The sequence below is a fragment of the Amphiprion ocellaris genome, chromosome 11 (assembly GCF_022539595.1).
Source record: "Amphiprion ocellaris isolate individual 3 ecotype Okinawa chromosome 11, ASM2253959v1, whole genome shotgun sequence".
In the NCBI taxonomy this organism is placed as follows: Eukaryota; Metazoa; Chordata; class Actinopteri; family Pomacentridae; genus Amphiprion; species Amphiprion ocellaris.
In genome coordinates, this window is record NC_072776.1 from 31172098 (window position 1) to 31197096 (window position 24999).

The 24999-nt window shown below is 36.1% G+C and overlaps 1 protein-coding gene across 6 annotated transcripts in view; it reads left to right on the forward strand.

The window, feature by feature from the left end:
• Nucleotides 1–24999, forward strand: part of lrch1 (leucine-rich repeats and calponin homology (CH) domain containing 1) — a 129504-nt gene that overhangs the window by 83818 nt on the left and 20687 nt on the right. For 2 of the 6 annotated variants that reach the window (XM_055015589.1, XM_055015591.1), the window contains exons 11-16: nucleotides 445–531; nucleotides 1451–1525; nucleotides 2283–2319; nucleotides 4403–4519; nucleotides 6043–6115; nucleotides 8435–8557. In XM_055015589.1, the coding sequence (XP_054871564.1) occupies nucleotides 445–531; nucleotides 1451–1525; nucleotides 2283–2319; nucleotides 4403–4519; nucleotides 6043–6115; nucleotides 8435–8557 (512 nt within the window). The remainder of the gene's footprint in view (nucleotides 1–444; nucleotides 532–1450; nucleotides 1526–2282; nucleotides 2320–4402; nucleotides 4520–6042; nucleotides 6116–8434; nucleotides 8558–24999) is intronic. The other 4 variants (XM_055015590.1, XM_055015592.1, XM_023264565.3 and 1 more) reach the window with 3 other exon arrangements.

Consider the following 24999-nt stretch of genomic DNA (forward strand, 5'->3'; position numbering starts at 1 on the left):
TTGGGAACCAATAAAACGAGAGAAGGATTCTGAGATATCATTGAAATTTATAATCAAGAAGAAATTCAATAGTTTACTAATAATTGTTCCAAAGATTAAACAATATGTTGTTAAATGCTGCTGCATTCTGTGTGTTTAATCACACAAATCACTTTAACTGATGCATTTTGCTGCTCTGTAATGTTGAATTCTTATAAAATAAATAATATATTGGGCCAATTCAGGCAGAATCCAGGAAATTTTTTGCTCCATCATTTTACATTTTCTCCAAAATCTACTTATTTGTTCTGTAAAATGTTCGTTTCTACTTTTTCTTGTGTCTTACTTTTTCCAGTAGTATATTTTATATTATATAAATAGTGATTTCCACGTGTTTATGTTTTACAGCATTCTGGCAGATTGATTGGAGGATATTTCTACAGTTGTATGTCTTTGTGGTTTCAGGTCCAGAGTGAGTCGGAGCAAAGAGCTCCACATTGACATGATCAACCAGCTGAAGGAGGCCGTGGAGCTGCTGCAGGACCCCAGCAGGTGAATAATACTAACTAAAACCTGGAATTTACAACGTAGTAGAGTGTCAGTCAGACTGTTTTAATAATGATGACAGATATAAATCCAAAAATGTTCTTTTAAACATAAATTTCTGCATATTGACGTTTTTCTGTACTGTCGTCAACCGCATGAGAATAAAAAACAGCAGATAAAATAATGTTAATGTTCAAAATAATAATAAAAAGCAGTGGAGACTTGATAATTGGAGGTTTTGGTTACTGATCAGAGGGTGAGGACTTTATGTTGGAGTGAAAAATGAGCCCACAGGGAGTCAAAATATGACAGAAACAAAATACTTATTTTTAAAGTCAAACTCAAGACCTGCCCTTTTAGTCAGGCCTTTGATTAATTTGATAGATTTTATTTAAATTTCTCTTTTTATCCACTTACTTACATGTTTTTAATCTATTTAATGTAAAGTTTATTGTTATTCTATTTTAATAAACTTTGACTTCTATTTGTATGTTTTACTGTCTCTATTTTAATGGCGTATTTTGTTAATTTTTTTTTAATTTATGGATCTTATTTTATTCATCATCATCCTCATTGCAGGTGTTATTATTTTGTATAATTTTTTAAATTTTTTCCTCTTTTCCTCAGCCCCTGTTTTAGAGTATTTCACTTCTAACATAACTTTGGGTGTTGTTTGTATTGTTTTCTTGCATTTTTACTCCTGTTATCTGTAAAGCACTTTGTGTAGCATTTTATTTGGATGAAAATTGCTCTTAAAAATAAAATCTGATTGAATTATTCTTTGATAAAAATTCCCTGAAACAGACTTGGGTTCATGGTTAACAAGATTTTAAGACTTTCTGCTGCTTTACAGACACCTAAGCAGGACTGCAAGCCACATTTTTCATTTCTAAATCAAAGCTAACGCTGTACTTTTGTGTGTCAGAGTGAACACGGAGGATGATCTGTCTGGAGTCCAGCTCTACCCGGTGGAGATGGTCACTGTGGACGAGTCGCTCAAGTAAGATTCCAAATTATCATTTATTTTATACTGTGATCATGCAAAATCCAGTTTCTGTCGGACAGCTGGACAAACCGGATTATCAGAAACAATCCACTGTTTACAACTTCTACTTCTTGAGGACAGTACACACTTAAAAATCTCTGAGCGTTAATCCAAGGAGAAGAGAGGCTTTTATTTTGTAGGAGCAGAACATAAAATACAGTAAAACCCACATTAGTGTTATATTGTCCAACAACTCCAGACTCAGAAAGCTCAGAATCATGAACTGTGACAGTTTTTCACAGTGTTTTATTGAAGCAGATGCCGTTTTTGACTGTTGGGTAAAAAATAAATAAATAAAAATTTGTGGATTTGTCTCCAAAAAGCTTACAAAATATGACTAAAATGCTCACAGTCAGTATCCCTGTTATCACCAGTAAACTTACTGGTGAAACTGACTGAATTGTGTGTAGCTAATAGTGTCCTACCTGTAGAAGAAGCATACTTTTTAAAATGCAAGTGGAATTTTTTACAATAAAATCTGCTTTAGCCACCTTATATGTACGATAGCAGTCAGTGGGTAAACAGTTATTGCAAAGTAGATTTCTCCCACGACATTTTATCTTATTTAATTTTCAGATTTTGTTATTTTTTTGAGGCATCTCTCTAATCTGTTGTCTTTTGGGATGTTTTCCTTCAATATTTATGAGAGATTTTTTTGTATTTCTTACATCTTAACGTTGGTTTCTTTATTTTACTTTCTGTGTCTCCTCAGTGGGCAGGACAGCGACGACGGCACCACAACACCGAAGGTACAGTCGGCGCAACTTTTTCTAACTCTGACAACAACAGAAAAAAACAGACTGTCATCAACATACGTGATAATAACTGACAGCAGGTTGTAATGATAAAGAGATAAACAACAGACTGTCATCAGCATACATGATAATAACTGACAGCAGGTTGTAACGATGAAGAGAAAAACAACAGACTGTCATCAGCATCTGTGATACGTTTAATAATTTCTTGAGTGTGTTGCATTGGAAGCTTGCACTTGAAATAGCGCATTTACATTTCATTTCAGCATCATATAGCTGCCCTTTAATAAATTAGTGAATTATTTAGTTTGTACATATATATTGGGAAACAATTAGCAGATTTAGAGATAAAACTGTCAAATTGTTACGTTTTCTGTGCAACAAAGCATCTGCAGTCATTGCTGTTGGTTGGTGTCTGTTTTCTTTGAACTACTTCTCCTGGGAGCGTTAAAGTTGGACATTTTCAATCCTGCACATCGTGGCTTTATATTCACGTATGAATCTCTGCAGTGTGGAGCAGACTCCAAGTGGAACCGGCCAATAGCAGCGAGTAGGGAAAACCTCAAAAAGTTGAGCCCAAGACGATGAGATTGAATTTACAAAGAAGCTATCAGAAAACAGAAGTGAGATTTACAGTGACATAACTAAACAGAGCAGATTCTGTCTCAATAGTATGTCAAATGCTCACTTGGCATGTCTGGATATTTTTTTAGATTCAGTGGCTTTACACCCACTCCAGATACATTTATAAATGTGTAGAAGCGATTATAGAAAGACACTTCTGAACTTGCCACAAGGTTTTTGTGTTTTTAGTAATTAACTGACAGCTGTCGGTTTAAACAACAGAGCAAAAAGGAACTTGTAATAGCTAATTTGGGATATTTATTGTCCATAATGTGAACAAATATAGGCAAAAAAAATATGTTTTAATTCACAATAGATGGATTTTTATTTTTAGGAAAAAGTATCATGCAGAATTTCTTGAATTGGTGGCAAAATTTGAAAAAGAAAAACATAGCAACAATAGTTTGATGCTCACTTAACATGTTTTTTTACTCTTTTGAAAAAGTTAAAACCCATCATTTGAATAAGTTCTATTTTAACGAACATTTAACCCACTTGATGTGAAAAATGACTGATACCAGCTAACATTAAAGAGTAATTACGAAATAATTAAGAAAAACTTTGTTACTTTATCAAGACTTTTTGTGTTGACGAAGTATCTATAATTCACTTTTCTTTTTGTTATTTTTTTCTTGGCATTTCAAAAGTTTGCTTAAAATTCACAAGACAGATATCAGTAACTAACTTAAATCAATAATTCAGGTGGCACCATGATTCTTGTGTTTTTACAGTGATGACTGACAACACTTTCTCCCAATAACATGATTGTAATCTATTTTTATATGTATTTTAGGCACATTTTCAAGTATCTTGTACAATTCCTTTAAAATTGGTGGCAAAATTTGAAAAAAATAACTCCCAGTGACTCAAAGCAAGAAGGAAATGAAGCTGATAATTTAGCTGGTACCATGATTCCTCTGAGTTAACAGTGATGATTGATAAGCACCTTAACATTTTCTCTCAATAACATGATCCTTATCTCATAATTAAGTGATCTAGAAGTGATAACTACGACAGCAGGCCTTCAAATTGGTTTTATTCCGATAAATTCAATATGTTTCTGCCAGGACTAGAACTTTAAGATTCGAGATTTTTATTTGCCATTTGTGCGCAGACAGTCGAGGCACATAGGAATCTTGTGCCGAGCTCTCTTGGAGTCGAGTAAAACAATAAGAAATAAATTAACACCCATCAACACAGGAAGTACCAACATTTCCAAAATAAAGCACTCTATAAGAGCAATAAAAGATAAAATACAAAAATATGATAAATAAATCAGAATGCTAATGCTAATGCTAGAACTAGGAGCTGCCTCCAGTCTGCAGAGATTCTCCTCTCTGGTAGCTGTTTCTTCATGCTTGGTAGAGCCCTAAAGCATCTTTATGTACCTTTAGAAATGTAAAGTAAAGCCTGTAAGTGTGTAGAAAGCCTAAACGTCTGATGCGTTCTGTAGCAGCGCATGGATGAAGGAGGCTATGAGTTCCAGAAGAAGAGACAGATGATTCTAGAGAAGGCCAGGTTTGAGGCCCAGCTTGCATGCCGGGAGTATGAATGGCATATGTCGCTGCAGGTAAACGTAGCTCCGGATCAGGCTCAGAGTTCGCCTCAGTCGTGCTTCCCGGTGAACCGACGCTCTTTTTTTAAATTTACTCGTGTGTCTGTTTGCTGTGAGTTTGACCACGCTGAGCTTTTCGCATGTTTCGCACATGTGAACGGGGTGGAAACGTGTCTCTTTATGGCTGTACGTCGGTCCGAACCCTTCACCAGTCACTCTCCCATCGTCAGAAATGACTAGTTTGGAAAAAAGTTGGGTTGAATCTAGTGGCTGGTGAATCTACAGTCTCCTGTCGTGCATGTCAACGTGTGGAGATTCATCTGCAGACGTGGCTGTTTGTGTTTTGTTTGTTTTCCAATCAAAGCTGTCTTAGGATTAACAGTAGAATGTTGTTTTTAAGCTGGCTTCTCCTGTATTCCTTTAATTTTTAATACAATATTGACAAATACTTCATGCATTCTCAATCGTAACCTCAATCTACAGGTAAAAATGGAAACCATGATAGGGACACTTCTGCATTTTAGTTTTTATATTCCTCTAATACGGTAGATTTTTATCGTCAAAGAGCAATGAAAGGTGGTTTAGCAGCTCTTGGATTTAGCAGCATCAGGAAAAGAACACAAAGTTAATCTATGTTTGTGTTTAAATGAAACAAACAAGATAAGAACTAGAAGTAGAGGTTTGTAAATAAAGGCTAGCCTAGCTGTTTCCCCCTGCTTCCAGTGTTTATGCTAAGCTAGGCTAACTACCTCCAGCCTCCGGTAAACACCACCCTGCATTTTTCAGTGTTTTACAAAGAGATTAAAGAGGGAAAGAAAGCAAATGGTTTACTCAGATTGGTTCTAATAATGTTTAAAAAAGTTAAGAGAGCAAGTAAATAGCACCAGATTCTCGGAAATAGAGAAAAAAACATGTAGTTTGTTCATCATGTGACCAATCACAAGTACAAAAAGTAATTTCCCTGCTTGTTTGTGGCCAGAATTTACATCTTTTTTTGAAGATATTTAAAATGTAAAAATCATGTTTGTTCCCTAGATTCTGAACCACAATAGCAGCATTAAAGTCAAATACATAAAGCTGAAATAAACCTGAACCGTTACACTGTAGCACCGTGGCTTCATAATTCAGTATTATTCTGAACTGAGTGTATTCTGTCGGCATTTTTGCACTATACATGCAAGAAATGCAGCTTTAAATGAGATAATCCTGCAGGGAAATCTCTGCAGGAGTCGATTAGACAGTCTTTGAAAGAGAAATATCAAGTTGCAGCTCTCTGTAGTGTTAAAGTGTCTCGCTGGCTCCAGATCATTGTTGTATATCTCTGTGTCTGCTGGTTATATAAGCTGAGTGATGGCTGAAGACGGAGGAGGCCGTGGAGTGTCTCCGATGCCACTAATCTGGTGTTTCAAAGCTTCGTCAGTTGCGTTTCTGTGTAAATCCCTGTGGCGTCTTTTGTAAAAATTTGTGCGTCTTGAGATGAAGCACAGGATGGAGGAATCTGATAACTTACAGTCTTTGCTTTATTTGTGTTGCTGCAGCGAGATGACAGGTCTCCAGGCAGCGGACATCCATCCTTCTCCAGCCCGCCGTTTGGACTGAAGCCTCGCTCAGGTGAGTTTGGGTCGGGTACCTGGACCACCACGTCTACCGGTTAACACACTGTTTTTATATTCATGCTCAGGTTGCACAAAAATGATGAAAAACTGCACAGTTTCACGGACACACTGTGTTCTTCTACCTGGAAAAATGACCTGAATGAAGTCTTTGAAAAAAAAATATGATTTTGATTAAATATTTGTCTTTATGCGGCAGAATTTCACTGATATACAAACTATGACTAAAGCGCTATTTATACCCTTTTGCAGTGTTAATTTAAACCAATAAAGGTTCTGTTAGAGTCAACACAAAACACACAAAATTAAGATATTTAATGGGTAAGAAAACTTGTATCATCTTCCATTTTGCAATCAGACCATTCTACACTGCAGAACTACACAATGATAGTGTAGAATGGTCTGCTGCCCTCACTATCATTCTGTAATTCTGCAGAATAATACTGAGGTGCAGCAGACCATTCTATACTGCAGAATTACTGAAGTTAGAGAAATACATAGTGAGGGGCAGCAGACCATTCTACACTGCAGAATTACAGAATGATATTGAGGTGCAGCAGACCATTCTATATTTTTCCGAAACATCAAAATGTGAATAATGCAGTTTCTACCTTTTGCATTAATTTAAACCAATAAAGGCTCATTTAGAGTCAACACAAAACACGCAAAATTAAGATATTTAATGGGTAAGAAAACTTGTATGATCTTCCAGTTTGCAATCAGACCATTCTATACTGCAGAACTACAGAATGATAGTGTAGAATGGTCTGCTGCCCTCACTATCATTCTACACTATCATTCTGCAGAATTACAGATTGATAGTAAGGTCCAACAGACAATTCTACACCGAAGAATTGCAAAACGATAGTGTAGAATGATCTGCCGCCTGTCCCTATTGCTCTGTAATTCTGCAGAATAATACCGAGGTGCAACAGAACATTCTACACTGCAGAATTACTGAAGTTACAGAAATACATAGTGAGGTGCAGTGGGCCATTCTACATTACAGATTTACAGAATGATAGTGAGGGGCAGCAGACTATTCTACACTGCAGAATTGCAGAACGATAGGGTAGAATGGTCTGCTGCCCCTCCCTATCATTCTGTAATTCTGCAGAATAATACTAAGGTGCAGCACATCATTCTACACAGCAGAATTACAGAATAATGGTGACGTGCAGCAGATCATTCTATATTTTTCCAAAACTTCAAAATGTGAATAATGCACAGTTTCTACCTTTTGCAGTGTTAATTTAAACCAATAAAGGCTCATTTAGAGTTAACACAAAACATGCAAAATTAAGATATTTAATGGGTAAGGAACCTTTGTCATTTTCCTTTTGGCAGTCAGATCATTCTCCACTGCATGATCATAGAATGATAGTGAGGGGCAGCAGACCATTCTACACTGCAGAATAACAGAATCTGCAGAATTACAAAATTATAGAGAGGTGCAGCAGACCATTCTATATTTTTTCGATACTTAAAAATGTGAATAAAAACACACTGAGCTACAGATTAACAAACTGTCTTCACTCATTTGCACTGACGAAGGAAAAACTTCAACCTTTAACAATGTTTTATTTGTTGTTTACATCTTGTTGATGGAACAAAAATGGCAGAACTTTGGTGGATGGTGTACATTGCTCACATACTCAACTTAGCTTGTAATTTAGCTTAACAATAAACAGTGTTTAGGTGCATTGTAGATCTAGTGATTTAATAATTAAAGTAAAAGGAGGCAGCAGTCGTGTTAAGCAGCTCCATGGTCTCAGCTTGTCTGCTTTGGTTGTAGAATCATAGCAAACTTCATGCTTTTGTACAGTCGGCGACCATCCGGCTTTGTGTTTTTGCTAACCGTTTGCCAGTGTGTTGCTAACCGCTAATGAAGCTAACATGATGCTAACAGCATGTCAGGTTGATCTGTACTGTGAAATGCCACTAATCTTTATTTTGTTTTGTGCTGTTTTGTGTTGTCATCTCATCGTGTTCCTCCTTTTCACCTCTTTCTGATTTACTTTCCGGCGCTTTTTCTTTCCGTTTCTCCTGCATGACGTTAAAATCACAAACACATCTGATGGAAACCCGCCTGCATCTTTTGGAATCAATACTTGCCTCATTGATTCTCTGCCTACCGATCTTTTTTCCGGAACGTTCTCCTGATGGTTTTTTGGTTTTTTTTCGGGGTGTTTTGTTTCCGTGGAATGAACTCTTGCCTTGCTGTACTTGGTGCCCACCCCACCCCCACTTCCTCCTCCCACCACCACCCTCACGCCCTCACTTCCTGCGTCTCTCTCTGACCACTTCCTGGTTGTAGCCCCGCCCTCGCTGCCCTGCTCGCCCCCTTCTTCCTGTCTCGACCCCTCCCTCCTCCCACAGGCCTCGCCCTTCCATAGAGAAACAGCTCGTAGCCATGACGACGGAGGCATGAACAGCCGCGGTAGGTCCAAACTTTACCCGCTAACCGGCCGCATGACTCACATCTGGACTCAAACTGCTGCAGCTGGAGTTTGTTTTCTCCGCAAAGCAAACTAATTTCCATTTTTAAAATTTTGTTTGCAACTGTACTTGTCTGAGCCTTAGAAGGTGATTTTAAAAGAAAGCGTCTGTAGTAGAGCTGCAACGATTAATCGATTCATTATTAACTGTTAAATTTATCGCCAACTATTTTGATAATCTATTAATTGGTTTGAGTCTGGGTTTTTTTTTAGAAAATAGGGAATTTTCTTTGATTGCAGCTTCTTAAATGTGAATATTTTCTGGTTTCTTTTCTCCTCTATGACAGTAAACTGAATATCTTAAAGTTAAACAAGACACCAATCAATATGTTTTCACCATTTTCTAACATTTTATAGACCAAACAACCAATCAGATGATTGAGAAAAGGATCCAAACCTCATTTACTGACATATATGACAAAAATTTGTATATTTTGCAGCCGAAATCAGCAGATTTTTAACATATTTGTTTAAAAAATGACTGAAATACTGAATTGATTTTCAAAATTATTGCCAAATTGTTTTGTTAATTTTATTTTTTTGCTGTTTTTTGGGGTGTACATCATGTTAATTTAATTCACATCATTATAAAATTGTATATATATAACTTTAAATGTGATCTCGCAACAAATAACTGCAGTTCATGTTCTCTTTAAAGTCTTTTATCTGGAACTATAAATGTTCTTGTCTGAGCCTTAGAAGGTGTTAAAAAGTCTTAAATTTATTTTCTTACAGTCTTAAATGTTTTCTCTTGTGGAGCTGCAATGATTAATCAACTCATTGCCAAATATTTAATTAGAGTTATTTTTTGGGGAAAAAAAGAAAAGATTTCTCTGGTTGCAGCTTCTTAAATGTGAATATTTTCTTGCTTCTTTCCTCCTCTGTGACATTAAACTGAATATTTTTGAGTTGTGGACAAAACAAGACATTTGGCATCTTGGGCTTTTGGAAACACTAATCGACATTTTTCCCAAAACTAATCAATAGATTAATTGAAAATGAAAAGTCCACAGCTAACTTACCACCATGTATGACAAAAATCTGACAAATATTTAACATTTTTCTTTAAAAAAAAAAATGACTGAAACACTGAATTGATTTTCAGAATTATTGCCAATTAATTTTGTTTTCTTGGCTGATTTGTCATTATTGTTAACTGGCTAATCCATACATCCACTTTTTGCTGCTTTCTTGGGTCTGCATCGCATTAGTTTAATTCATATTGTTATAAAACATGATATATAATTCTAAGTATACTGTAGTAACAAATAATTGCAATTTACTTTCTCCCTAAAGACTTTTAGCGCAATTTTTTTATCTCTAACTTTTTTAACTCTTTTTGTCTGAATCTTAGAAGGTGTTAAAAAGTCTTTAAATAATTTTCAAATCGTGATTCAACAATTAATCAGTTAATTACCAAATGTTCAGTTAATCATCCATTGGTTTGAGTTATTTTTTAGTAAAGAAAAAGTGAAATTTCTTTGAAATTCCTTTCTTCTTAAATGGGAACATTTTCCGGTTTCTTTCCTCTATGACATTAAACTGAATAGATTTAAGTTGTGGACAACACAAGACGTTTGGCATCTTGGGCTTTAGGAAACACTGATTGACATTTTTCACAACTTTTTGACATTTTGCAGAACATAAATAATCAATCAGTTCAGAAAATAAGTCCACAACTACTTTACCATCATATCTGACAATACATTTGTACATTTTGCATCCAAAAAGAGCAAATGTTGGTGTTTTTTGTTTGAAAAATGTCAGAAATATACACTTCTTAATTAGTGAATCATACATCTATTTCCTGCTGCTTACTTGGGTCCACATAAAATCAGTTTAACTCGTATCATTGGGAAATATTACTATAGGTGGCTGGAAATATGATGTAGAAACAACTAATTGCAGTTTATTTTCTCCCCCTGTTGGTTTTCTCTTCAGTTTAATAGTGAAACGTGTTAAATTAAATTCTATTTGACGTCAAAAAGTTCATAGAAAGTTCATCACGGCTCAGTTTGGCTTTTCTCTGTCTAACTAATGTTTTCTTTGACAACCAGTTTCAGCGGCGAGTTTAATGAATAATTTTGATTTTCTTGCTGAGTTCGATGCTAAATAAGAAGCTACAGCTGGGATTCAGTTAGCTTGTCGTGATGAATAAATGATTCTGCGGTGAGCACCACTTATGTTAGCTGGAGGAACTTACTTTACTTTACTTTACTTACTTCTTGTAAACTGCGACTCCCCCTGCTGGTGTGGAGCCCAGCAACACCACAAGCTGCTTTTAATTTGAAATTCACTGGCAGCTTTCTCTCCGGCGCTGCCACTGTGTGTGTTTTCTCTGCCTCCGACCACATGTTGGAGCGTTTTACGTTAGCGGTGTGTGTCTTTTTGTGTGTGTGTGTGTGTGTGTGTGTGTCTATGTGTGTGTGTGTTTTTGTGCAGCAGCAGCAGCCTCTGATCAAAGACCAGCTTCGCCACACTCGGCTTTCATCTCCAGCTGTGTGCAGTGGCTGCAGACTCGTGGTAAAACTTAGATCTGTGCACATGTTGAAGCTCGACCCAGACGTGTGATAAAGTGAGTGTGTAAAGATCCTAAAAAGGAATAAACGCACGGCTTCTTTGAACTTTATATGCTTTGGCATGAATGCGTAATACAAGCTGTTAGAATTGTAAAATATTAATGTAACCTGAGACCACGTGTATGAATACTTCTGTTTTGCATTTATCTTGAATTTAATACAAGATTTTCCTTTAAAAAAGTAATCCACAAAACACGATGTGACAATGTTCCACAGAGCTTCTAGTCATGTCAGGACTTGGTCTTCGAGTGTCTCCAAACATTTTCATTTGGGTTAAGGTCAGATGTGTGTGGAGGAAGGTCCTTGACTGTCTGCACTCTTTGTTCTTCGTTGGTCTTTACGTCAAAGCTTTGAGGTGTGTTTGGACTCCCGCCACAGTATGAATCCTTAAGCACAAAGATGCAAACCAGAGGGTGGAACAAGTTTTTTAATGAATAGAATGCTGCTTCTTCTTGTTTAAGGTGGAATTTATTGACTGCAGGGTCCAACTCCAGCGTAGCATCCCCCTCTAAAGACTGGTATAGTTGACGAAGCACTGTTCACTGTTGGTTTGATCCACCATGGTACCATTAAGTCATTTTCCAGGGCCGTGTTAGGGCTGCCTGAACTTTTGCATGTTCCGACTGCAAGAACCGTCTCCGTAGAACCTCTTTAGGGGTCATTTATAGAGGAGAAAAAGGTTCCTACTCCTAAACACCCCTTCAGAACTGTTGCACAGGTCTTCATGCTGCCTAGTTACTCTTGGAGAAGATACCAAAGCAGTATTTTACTTCCCTCCTGATGACTTCTCTAACATCGCCACCAGCAACCTAAAATTCAACATCTAGGCCAACATAATTAGCCTCTAACTCTAGTCATATAATAGATAATATATTCACTAAATGTGATCTATGTATTTGGGCGATATATTGTATGAAATTTTTAGATTTTGTATATTGAAAATTAATGATGACAAGAAATTGCACAGTATGTTATTGGTAGCAAGTAAAAACAAAAAACTATCAAGAGAGAATGGTTTAAAATAGAACCACCCACCACAGAGGAATGGATAGACATTCTACATTAGGTTTGAATTGTGGAAAAGTTGACTTTTACCCAAAGAGTGCAAAAGATAAGTTTTGTCAGGTCTGTATTAAATTGACTAATAAAAAAAAAAAAAAAACAACGCCAGATGTTACTTGAACATACGTGTAATTTCCCAGCTCTCATCATTTACTTTTCTTTAATCTGATTTTATTGACTTATGTGAACATAATTATTAATTTCTCTGGTTCTCCTGTTCTTATGCCACAGAAAAAGGGCGATTTTTAAAAAAATGAAAATATTTGGGGAAAAAGATCTTTAATTTTGTAAATACGATATACACTGAAAATTGTGATTGCTTGATTTTTCAATTCAAATTAAAAAACATACGATATTTGCCATTTTTCCGATTATCCCTGTTTTTATTGACTGATTATCAATAAATTAAATGCTCTACTTCATTTCTGATCAGCCTCGTCTCTGTGGTCTCAGAAATGTCTGAACAAGAGATACAAACCAGGAAATCAGCTTCTCACAGTGGCTAATGCTATGCTAATGGCTAGTGACTAAGTTAGAAGGCAGCCACAGATTAACCTGAAGCAGAGTCTGGAAAACAATAATTAATAAAGTTTTAAGATCTGGACCTTAGTGGATGATAGAAGTGATAAAACAGTGAATTATTAAGAAAATAGAGAAGAACAGCAGGAGACAAACTGATCAATCTCAGTAGATCAAACATAAACAGAGGAGAACATCCTAATTTAATCACTTCTGTTTCTATTTTACAGAATTTGGAGAATGATAAGTCACTTTGGAAACATTTTGAGTCATTATTTTCAAATTTTAAGTCATTTTGGGCGACTTTTGTAACCATTTTGAAGATTTTTTGAGTGTCTCTGGAAAAGTTTTTAATCGTTACAGAGAATTTTGAATCACGTTTTGAGTCATTTCAAAGAGTTTTAAGTCAGTTTGTCTAAATTTAAGTCATTTTGGAAACATTAACAGAGGAGATAATTTAATCACTCCTGTTTCTATTTTAAGTATTCAGTTATAGTCACCCATATTTATGATGAAGTCTAGTTAAGAATGACAGGTTCTCTGTTATCACATGCTGTTAAAGCATCATATTTTTTGTATATGAGTCCCACTATTGGTTATCTGTCTTTCTAGATCATCAGTAACTGGCATCAGCATCAACCCTGAACGCCCCGCATCGGTCGATCCCCATTCAAAATGAAATCCATTAATTGTTCAGCTCTAGTAGTCATCTCTATCTAGCGGCTCTTTGATTTCTGCCCGATAAGACTCGTGTCATTTTGTGCTTTCACTTGTAATTGTTGCCATGTTGTCCTTTCAAGAAGACAATCTGATGTTCCTGGAAGCGTCCATGCCGCCTCAAACTCCTGCCTCAAGCTTCATCAGTTAATGGGATCATCTGCAGTGAAAATGCTGCTGTGTCTTGGCCTTGTTGTTCCTCCTCCTCAGAGCTGCTGCTTTTGCTGCTTGGAGTCTTTATTTAGCAACTTCTGCAGCCAACTACGCTTTATGTTTTGATCTTCTAGTCCTGTGCTCAGATGTTTTTGAATACAGCAGATCCAGTTTTAATTTGTCTGTTTTAAGTATTTTTTTTTTAGTTTTGAGTCTCAGAATCGTTTGTTCTCGCTTCTGTTGTCTTGTTTCTCGCCGTCAGCTTCGTGTCAGAACTTCAGAAAACATCGATTTTATTGCTCCTGCTGCGCTGTCACGACGCCCTGCATGTGTTGCACATTAGAAAGTCTTAAATCCAACCATCAGACAGCCAGAGACATCGGAGGCCATATTAGGAGAGTCTGATCCAGTTGTGTGTAACATCTGCACTATGAATGAGTCTGGCTTTTGGGTCTATTTTTAGCAGCTATATTTTAAGTGTTAGATAATGGTCCCTAAAGGACTATCCTACTTCCTCTGGAGCAGAGTCCAGGATTTTAGATGGATCACAGCCGTGTGTTGTACGTCTGTGTTTGTGAGGCTGTTTCTGACTTAAAACTGACTTTTTAACATGCTCTTTGAGGGTTGAGGTGAGGGTGAGTTTGGATGGTTAAAGTTGAGTTAAGCAACAAGGGAACGTATTATGTCATCTAGAGTCCTCACAAATCTGCACGTCCTCGAGTCAGTTGGCCCATAAAAGGCTCTGAACTGTTCACACACTCGCTGTAATGACTTCTGAATGTTAACAAACTTCACTCAGGCTTCCTCAGTTCACTTTCAGTTCATGTAAATGTTTAAACTTTTAATATTCGCTCATTATTGACCTTTTTCAGCTTCATTTTCTGCTTTTCCTTTCCCTTCCAGTCACTGTTTGTTGGCTGTATTAAACTCCAGTCAAAACTCTGGGTCATGATTGGTTCAAACAGCCTTATAATAACTGCTTAGAACTTGAACATTCAGTGCGTCCACCTTTAAAACTGCTGTAGATAAAAGAGCATCCTTAGAGCAAAATCACCAATGACATTAAAGAGCCCATATTCTGTTTTTATTTTTTGGATTTTTTTGCTCTAGCATGTTCTAGCTCTGCTGCGAATGTAAAATAAAACTCAAAAATCCAAAAGTCCACACCATTAGGAGTTATTCTCTGTCTGAAACTCCTCGTTTGAAGTCCAGGCATTACTTGTGTCACTTATCTACATCATCATGTAATATATTTACATCACCCCTAACAAGCAACTAATTTAACCCTCAAAGTTATTTCTATTATTTCCTCACTAAAGCTGCTTTTTCTAGAACTATGTCTGTCTCAAAGATCTGAGTTAACAGTACATAACAAACGTTACCTCACCTTTTCCAATCCAGTTGACCAATCAGAAAAGACCGTCCGTTTTAGGAGGGTGGACTTCACGAGACAGAAGCTAAAACGGAGCATTTCAGACAGAACTTCAGTCAAAACTCTGGGTCCTGATTGGTTCAAACAGCCATATAATAATTTGTCAAAGCTGGAACATTCAGTTTGTCTACCTTTATATCTGCCGTAGATAAAAGAGCAACTTTGGAAGGAAAGTTACTAATAACATTAAAGAACCCATATTACGGTAGTTATTTGTTGTTGTTGCTTTTCCATTTCCATTAGTATGTTATAGCTTTCCTGTGCATGTGTATGTCTGCAAACATCCACACCAACCAGAGTTATTCTCGCCCATAAAAAAAAAGAAAACTCAGCTTCTAACCCACCTGAAATGCCTCGTTTGAAGCCCAGGCTTTACTTCTGTCACATCTTTACATCATCATGTAACACATTTACATCATTTCTGCTGAACAGCTAGTTTGGCCCTCAGACAAAGTTGTTTCCATTAATTCCTCACTGAAGCTGCTTCTTCTAGAACTATGTCTGTCTTCAATTGCTCAAAGATCTGAATTAACAAACGTTACCTCACCTTCTTCGATCCAGCTGACCAATCAGAACAGACCCGGCTTTTTAGGAGGAGGTGCTTTAAAGAGACAGAAGCCAAATGTACAGTCTGAGAAAAATAATGTGTTTTTGAACATTAAATAATGTAAACATACTCAACTAGACCCCAAAAACAGTATAAATTTCAGCATCTGATTTTTTTTGTATTTTCAAAAAGGTTTAGTGACAAAATCTAAGCCCCGTTTTTCGGTGACACTCTAATTTTTGCATTTTATACCATCTATATATCCTTTAAAAAATCACCAGAATTACTCTGTTATTCTGAGCCAGAAACTGTAAAAACAGAGTTTAGTTTTCAACTTTCCAACGTTCCTTGAACTACACATGAATGATGCACTGTTACATAAACCAAATCTAAGCTTGAAATTGAAATATTTGATTGCAATATATTTTTCATTTTATTCTACATGTCCCATAAAAAACATTGCCAAAAATTAACAGTTTGCAGCTACAAGGGTCTGTAGAAATCAAAAAATTCTTCACCTCTTTGATTTTAGCCAAGTTTTAGTTAATAACTTTTTCATTTTATGTCATCTGAACACTCTAAGGCCACAGCTGCTTGTATGAATCCACAGATGCTGCAGCTCACTGACAAAAAATGTTTAAAAGGGGTGATTTATGTGTTTAGTTTGGCTTAGTTCCTGCCTTAAAATACTACTTTTTGAGTTTTTTATTGACAGAATTCACACTGCCAAAAACTGTAATTATGAACTTGTAAATGAGCTTAACATGAGCACTTTAATTGACTTCCAGCTAGCTTAGCTAACTGGGAGCGCAGCAGCACGTTAGCTTGATGTTTGCATGACGAAATGAAATGGGGGAGCGTTGATGCTGAACTTATCGAACGCAGGTTGTTGTTGAAAACTTTCTGGTTTGTACGGAACTTTACAGCCTCACAGTGTAGCTGTTAAATTTTGTTATTTAATCTTACTCACTGATTTTTTTTTCTACCATTTTCCCTCATAGTGACACACAACTCTTTGAGCTGCTGCAGTAAAGATCAGAGTTTTCCTCGTATGAATCAGTTCACATCAGCCCGAGGTAAAAACAGCGATAAAAACATGATTTTTTTGTTCCCTTTCGATGTTCTACAGAAACTCCCCCTCTGCACCGCTGTGTGTTTCTGCTGTACATGAGCAGCTTATATGTGATACGATTATGACTAATGGTCTGTAATGGGTTCAGGCCTCGGGGAGAGTGACATCACGCCGCCATCATCACTTCTTCTGACCTCATTAGCAGCCAATCGTCACCCTGAGAGTGTGAGCGGATACAAACTGTGTGGTCAGTCTTTCAGCATTTGTATTTGTAGACGTGGTTACTGGGCTTGGTGTGTAACGGCTCTCATCTGTGTGTGTTTTAGGCTGGTCTGCAGTACTTTAGAGGAGTGTTTTCAAGCTCATAAACACCATTAAAACATTTTTAAAACACGCTAAAATGCCACTGTGATGCAGGCAGATGACAAATCTACACATTGTTTGACAAAAAAGCATGTTGCATCGAATATTGTTCCTAAATCTACTGCTGAAATTCAATTAAATAATGATATTTTATATCCTGTAGCAGCACAAAGAAGCTGACAGGAGATATGTCAACCCTCAGAACTCCATGTCATCTTTACAAAATCACCGAAATCGCTTTTTTATTTAGAGCCAGAAACTGTAAAAACACACAGAATTATCAAAGTTTCATCTTTCCAATGTTCTGTAACTGCACATCTGTGATGCACTGATGTGTCACAATTACAATCACTTTATTCAGAATGACTCAGGAAATGTCCCAAATGACTTGAAACTTGTCCAAAATTACTTGGAAATTTGCCTAAAATTACTAAAAAAAAAAATATCCAAAATAACTTGAAATATGTCTCAAATTACTAAGAATTGTTAAAAAAAAAAAAAAAAGTTTTAAAAAAAGTCTCAAAAGATGTATCAAATGACTAAAACTTTCCCCAAAATGATTTAAAACTTGTCCCAAATAAGTTTAACCATGTTCTTAATGACTCAGAACCCATATAAAGTCACATTTCTTACAGTTCAAACAGTTCAATTTTGAGTTTATTGTGTATTTTTTTAAAAAACCATAATATATACTGTACATTTCATGAGTTGTTTTGTCCATATAAAGAGAAATTATTACATTTTTTCCAGCATTTTCAACATCAACAGATTTTATTCTCTGTTTCTAATAAATTTTGAAATTTTATTATGCATTTATATTATCTGGCAAATATTACATTTTAAGGCTTTCTATTTAAAAAATTAAACATATAGCAGCATTATTTTGCTGCAAAAATAGCATTGCTATGGCGCTTTAAAGTTTTAGAACTTTAAAATGTTATATAAAAATTTGACAAAAATAAAGTTTGCGCTTACGAGATTCTGTAAAAGGCTAAAAATTCTTCACTCCTTGTTGCAACTGTGAAACCATTAGTGACTCATCAGTCACATGACAAAAAATCAGGAAAGTACAGAGATAAAGTAAAAATACAAATAGTAAAATATCCACAGTATGTAGAACCATTTTTTTCTAATATCAGTAACATCTGTGGGCACTTGGAAAAATATTTTTGTGAAATAAATAATCAGAGAAATTAAATTTCCTTTTTTTAATAATTTATGACATTATGAGTTTTATTATACTGTCCACAGAGTTTTATCTCCTTCTAGTCATTGTTTTTCTGTTTCCATAGATGTACAGGACTTTATATTGCAGTGAAAAAAAATGTGACTGAAACTTAACCTAAGCACAGATTAATAATGCAATATTAGAAGAATTAATGTCAAAGCTACATACATTTCCCTACTTTAAACTGTAGAAAGAATATGTGTGAATATTTATCTTTGTAAAAAGCTGCCGGCCGCTGCGTCAGGGAGGAAATTGAACCTGTGACCTGAACAGTGGCTGCATTTTGCTCTGCCTGCAGATTCGTACAGAAACTCATATCTCAAAGATCTCAGGGTCGAAACAAACAATCTGCACTGTGAGAAAGCCTCTCGTTCTCACACACAGGTTCATTTTCAGCCAGATCAGCTCCGGGATCTGAGATATTATCTGTCAGCTGTTGCTGTGCAGGGAAGGGAGGTGGTAGAGACTCTGAAGCAAGGTGTTGCTCTGGTGATAATCCAACTTTTACTGGAAAAAGCTGCTAGATAATGTCCAGTTTCTTGCTTATTTTCAGGAAAAACACTGATGAACAGCATCGTGATCATTTCCACTGCTTTGCCCCACTCCAGTACGGCTTTTTAAATGTATTATATGGTAGTCTTCATGGTGTTTCACAAGTTAGTGCACAACAACAGCAGCGCATTTTATAGTTTTATACTCAGAGGAAACATGAACTCCCATGTCGGTGTTCTTCCTGCTTGCATTCATTATTCAGTTGAGGGTCATTAAGACTGCGTGTCCACAAAGCTGAAAAAAGCTTCAAACATTAATCTGAAAATGCCCAGCTGGGAGATGTGGAGACGCTTTTTCAGTCGAGACAGTTTAGCTGCTAGAAGCTGCTGCAAGCACTGATACATGGATAGATATTTCATTGATCCTTTGCAGGAAATTACCCCACATATACCACTAATCATAAAACATTCAGGCACAAAATCTATTCACAGTAGTATTAAATTGCACTGAAGTCTTTGGAGGAAGTAATAAAATATTTGTAATATGCAGGATAATTAGTATACAGTGTGCAAAAAGGGCAAAAAAATCTATGCTATTTAATTCCATTTATTTACATAGAAACTCAGCGGAATCAAGGTAGCAGCATTTGGCAACAGTGAAAAAGAACAAAAAAGAAAAGCAAAACTGGGAGGACAAAAATAAAAAACCTCCAGCAGAACCAGGCTGAGGGAGAGCAGACGTCTGCCTCGACTGGTTGGGGTGAGGGTGGAGGTTGGATAGAGCAGGATATGTCATGTAAAAAGCAACGTTCCTTGAACTACACATCCATGATGCACAGTGGCATCAAAAACGGAACCAAATTGCAGTATTTTATCACTTTATTCTACACATCTCATATAAAAAATTACCAAAAATCAACAATTTCCACTTGCAAGATTCTGTATAAAACAAAACGACTGCCCTGCTTGGCTCAACTGTGAAATCATCAGTCAGTCATCGGCGACCAGCAAACACGTCACAAAAAATAAAAACATAAATAGTAGAATATCTATAGTACGTAGAATCATAGGCTAACATGGTAACATCTGTTGGTGCTTGGAAAAATGTCTTACAAGTTGAGTCCAGGTTTTTGCACTTGGTGACTGAGAAGAAACTAAACAACAATTTCATGTTTTCCATGAAAACTCCCACTTTTATCCATGTGCTAACATAACTTCACAAGGGTTTTCTAATCATCAATTAGCCTTTCAACACCATTAGCTAACACAATGTAGCATTAGAACAAAGGAGTGATGGTTGCTAGAAATGTTCCTCTGTACCTCTATGGAGATATTCCATTAAAAATCAGCTGTTTCCAGCTAGAATAGTCATTTACCACATTAACAATGTCTACACTGGATTTATCATTCATTTAATGTTGTCTTCATTGAAAAAAAACTGCCTTTCTTTCAAAAATAAGAACATTTCGAAGTGACCCCAAACTTTTGAACAGTTGTGTATGTACAGAAATATATCTAACATATGTAAGAAAAAAGACGTCTGTATGCATTTTTTTTTCATATCAATATTCTGGTGGTCGAGGAAGTCATCTGCTACAAATATAAACACTTCAGCATTTGTTTGAGTTGGTTGGTCAGTTTTCATTGTTAATTGGACACCTGTGTAAAAAGTGACAGTGACAAATTCAGAAATTTGAAAAAAATTTCAGCTTTTAGTGACCAGGAAACACTCGTCATGCTGATGTTTTTAAGCATCTTGTAAAAACGTAACACTCTCATTGCAAACAGTTAGAAAAAGTACACTGGAATAACCACATCTTGCACTTTCTACCCTGCATCCACCTGACTGGGGCGAGTACGAAACCAAAGGGGAGTCCGACAAACGAATAAATGCAGTGAAACCCTGTTAAAAGTCCAACAGGCTGTTTGCAGCTGAAAACGTGTGGCTAGTAGAAAGATAAAGACTAACACTGACCTGGAATCTGAAACTTCCATTTGTTCAAACAGGCTGCTATGAAACTAAATTGAAACCAGAGAGAATATTTGTTGACTTCATGTTGTGCACCAAAATCCTTCACTCCGCTGTAATCCCGGCACATTTTGCATTAATTACTCAGGTTTCACGTCTAATTAAACAGATGCTAATGAACCTCGCTTCATTAATCCTCTAGTTACCACAGTTTATTTATCTGACATGCGACGCTCACAGCTTGTTAATCCGACCAGAGAGGGTTTTCCTTTCCCACCTGCTGAGCAGTTTATCTTCTAGTCTTCGGTTTAGCCAGTTCTTACATTCAGTGAGAAGAATATTTGTGAAGAAACACCAACCAGCAGGGGTTTAAATTCCACCCGAAAACCTTTTAATAAGTCATCAGAGCCGACGGTCCAGATGGCAGCGAGACGTTTCACGGGAGGAGGCGGAAGATGAAGAAGAAGATGAAGAGAGGAAGCAGCGTTCAGCAGCTTGTAAAACGACTCAGCCTGGAAGATAAAGCTGAGGAGATAAAACTATTTGCCCTCCGTTATCTCCACTCTTTCTGTCTCCGTCTCCCACTGAGACGACACGCCAGTCAGGTTTATCCTGAGAGGAAGACAAACGGCTCATTACCGAGTCTGTTAGCTGTCCGAGTCTGAAGAACGTTTCCACTGCAAGAACTTTTACAAAGAGACTGAGAACCTACAGAGGACCTCAGTTCTTCTACCTGCCATTCCACTAAAGGTCTGAAAGAAGGTCCAGAGAGACAGTTTTACCTCACAAAATCTCATTTTGTGAAGGTTCAGGAACTTTAGGGATCTACCATAACTAGCATTACAGCATTACAAGTCAGTAAGAATTCCACCCAGGGTTTGTGAAACCCTAACTAACCAATAGTCTCCCAGGTCAAGTACAGAGAGAGTCTTCTTCCTTAAGGGGGTGGGCAGCCCGTTTAGAGGACCCCTAAACCCAGGATTTATACAGTAGTAGTGAAATGAACTGCCTTTGCAGTATTTTGAGCTGAAAAGCTACAAGCAGAGAGAGTTTTCTTCCTGAAGGGGACGGGGTCAGTAGCAGCTCATTGGTTTTCAGAGCAAAACAGCCTTTTTAGAGAAAGACATGATGCCTGGATTTAAACAGTCACGGAGACATGAAATATCTTTGCAGTATTTTGACCTGAAAAACTAAAAACAGAGTTTTCTTCCTGAATAGGGCAGGAACACCAGCAGCTCATTGGTTTTCAGGGCAAAACAATGTTTATAGGAGCCCTGATACCAGGATTTTATACAGTCATGGTGAAATTATATATCTTTGCAGTATTTTGAGCTGAAAAACTAAAAACAGAGGGAGTTCTCTTCCTGAACAGGGCAGGAACACCAGCAGATGATTGGTTTTCAGAGAAGAACAGCCCATTTAGAAGAGCTGTAAAACCAGCATTTATACAGTCATGTTGAAATTAACCATCCTTGCTATATTTTAAACTTTAAAACTTTTAAACTTAAACTTTAAAAAAACACTTTGGGGACATGTTACACTAATTTACTGCAAAGGGAGAACAATTTAGGACCTTAAAGTCAGTTACTTTAAAGTTGAGGGGTTCAGAGTTCAGCACCGGATCCATGAGTTCAGTGCAGAACTTCCTTGTCAAGACAAACAGAACTTCAAACATGCTGGTTTAGGTAGTTTATTCATGGACAGACTAACATCAAAAAAGTCATATTTCCTTGTTGTGGTCGTTTATTGTCTTTTTTAGGTAATTTTGCAGTAATTTAGTTTGTCTTTGCCGCCGTTTGAATGTTCACAATCTGTTCAAAATGGGATTTTAACACAATTTATAAGTTTAGCGAGGATCTTTTTCAGTTTCAGGACAGTGCGTTCTGTTAACTGAGGAGAACATGGTGTTAAAATGCTGGTTTGGGTGAAAACATCCTGCAGCAGAGACTCTGTAGCTCCCTCCGGTGGCCGCTCAGTGGAACTACAACAGCTTCATTCAGCTGTAAAAGGTGGATTTATGCATGTAGAAAACAGCACAGCGGCGAGGTGAATGATTCAGCCTTCAGCAGCGTGTTACATGTGTGTGGGTTTGTGTTTTGGTTGAGAGTGCATGAAGAGGCCAAAGCAGGTTTCACACCGAATCCTCCTACACACTGTCAGGAGAAGCATCTAGAAAGCATCTGCATTTCTTATCATCAAACCCAGATTCTGTCAAGTTCTTGCTCTGATTGATCTGTAGAGAACAAAAATGGGTATTTATATATTTGTTTAGAGCTTTACACAACATTTAGTTTCAGTTTTGATCATGGCTTTTTCCTTTCAGTCATACTTCAAGCAAAAAACACCAGATATTTGAAGAGATTAGAGTCTCAATATTTTGTTTTTGTGGAATTTTTAGTCCGACAAAACAAAATATGTCATGTAGGGCTACAACTAACAGCTGTTTCCATTGGTGAATAATGTGTTAGTTATTTTCTGCATTGATCAGTTAGCTGTTTGGTCTATAAATTGCAGAAAACGGTGAAAAATTGCTGTTTCTCAAAGCCCAAGACAATGTCCTCAATGTCTTGTTTTACCCAAAGATGTTCAGTTTACTGCCATAAAGGAGGAAAGAAACCACAAAATAGTCACATTTAAAAGTCTTCAATCACAAAAACAAGCAAAGAACGCCAAATACGTAAAGATTTCAGCCTCTCAATATTTAATTTTTGTGAACATATTCAGTTTATGGTCATAGAGGAGGAAAGAAACCAGAAAATACTCACTTTTAAGAAGCCGAAACTAGACAATTTAGACTTTTTTTCTTTACAAAATGACTCACATCGGTCAGCTGGTCATCAAAATAGTTGGCCACTCATTTATTAATTGATTTTTTGACAATTTTTGAACATTTCATGAGCTAAACAATGAATCGAAGAAATTATTTAGCCAGTAATGAAAGCAATCATGAGGTATTTTAAAGGTAAATATTCCACGTTTTGGAAAATAGGCTCATTTGAAAGCAAGCAAACAGTAAAATTAATTATAGGGCTTAAAAATATACTTGAAACCGCTGAAAAGGCTCCGTCAAAATCCATTAAATTACATTTTATGTCTCATTTGTTTACTTATAATCCAAGCTGTTTGATATGGAGAAATAGTGCAGCACATTAGAATTCCTGGAAAGTTTCTGATGTGTATCTTAGAGAGTATTTCATTCTTATTCAGACTCTTCATTTGTGAGTTTTCAGGCTGTATGTCTTCAGGAAGTGTTAATTCAGTGACGAAGTAAATGATCTTAAAGCGCTCCGACTGCTTGTGATTGTTGCTCTTATGTCAGATTTCTGCATCTTTTTACGACAGAAAGTCTGTTTTTCTTCTGTCAGAGAAGATGTCCACATTGAACTTTGTGTTTCTTGTTTCTTCTTTTACAATGTTTGACCATAAAATTACACTACTCTTTTTAACTGTATTTAAATACCAAGAAAAATAATTTTAAATTATATATATTAAGGATTGAAACATGGTAAATAATGACATTTTTTTAAATATTATTTTACAGATTTTCACAATTTTGTTAAAATACAGATAATGTATTTATAATAAAGATATAATAAAAAAGTCATAAAAGAAAAAACACTGTAAATAATATCCACATCAAAAATCTATATTTTGATGAATAAATCCGATATTTGCTCTTATTTGAAATAACAGTTAAATATATTAATTATTGAAAAAGGTCAATAATTTTTTTAAGTTTTATTTTACAGATTTCCCTGTTTTGCTAAAATACAGTTTTATGTTATTTTTTTAAAATATTAATTCACAGGCTGATTGTTTAAAAAAAAAAAAGCAAAAAAACCCAAAGCTGACCAAAAGTGTAATTAATGTCTACATCAAAAGTATTTTTATGAGTTGTATTTTCTGCTTTTACAGTGTTTGACCATAAAATTACAGCATTTTTTTACTGTATTTAATTTTAGCAAGTTGACATGTATTAATTTAATTTGCATGCTGACTGTAATAAAAAAGAAAAAATACTGTAGATATTGTCTACATTTAAAAATGCTTTTAATTATCTGTTTTTATTTCAGCTTTTATAAATAGTTTGTTCTTTTAAAATGTTTGACCTTAACATTACACCATTTTTTTTTACTGTATTTAAATGAGCAAAAACTATTATTATTTTTACTTAAATGTATCTTTTTTTGAAAGAAAATTCTTGTATATTAAGGACTGGAACATGGTAAATATTTATTAGTGTTACCTTACT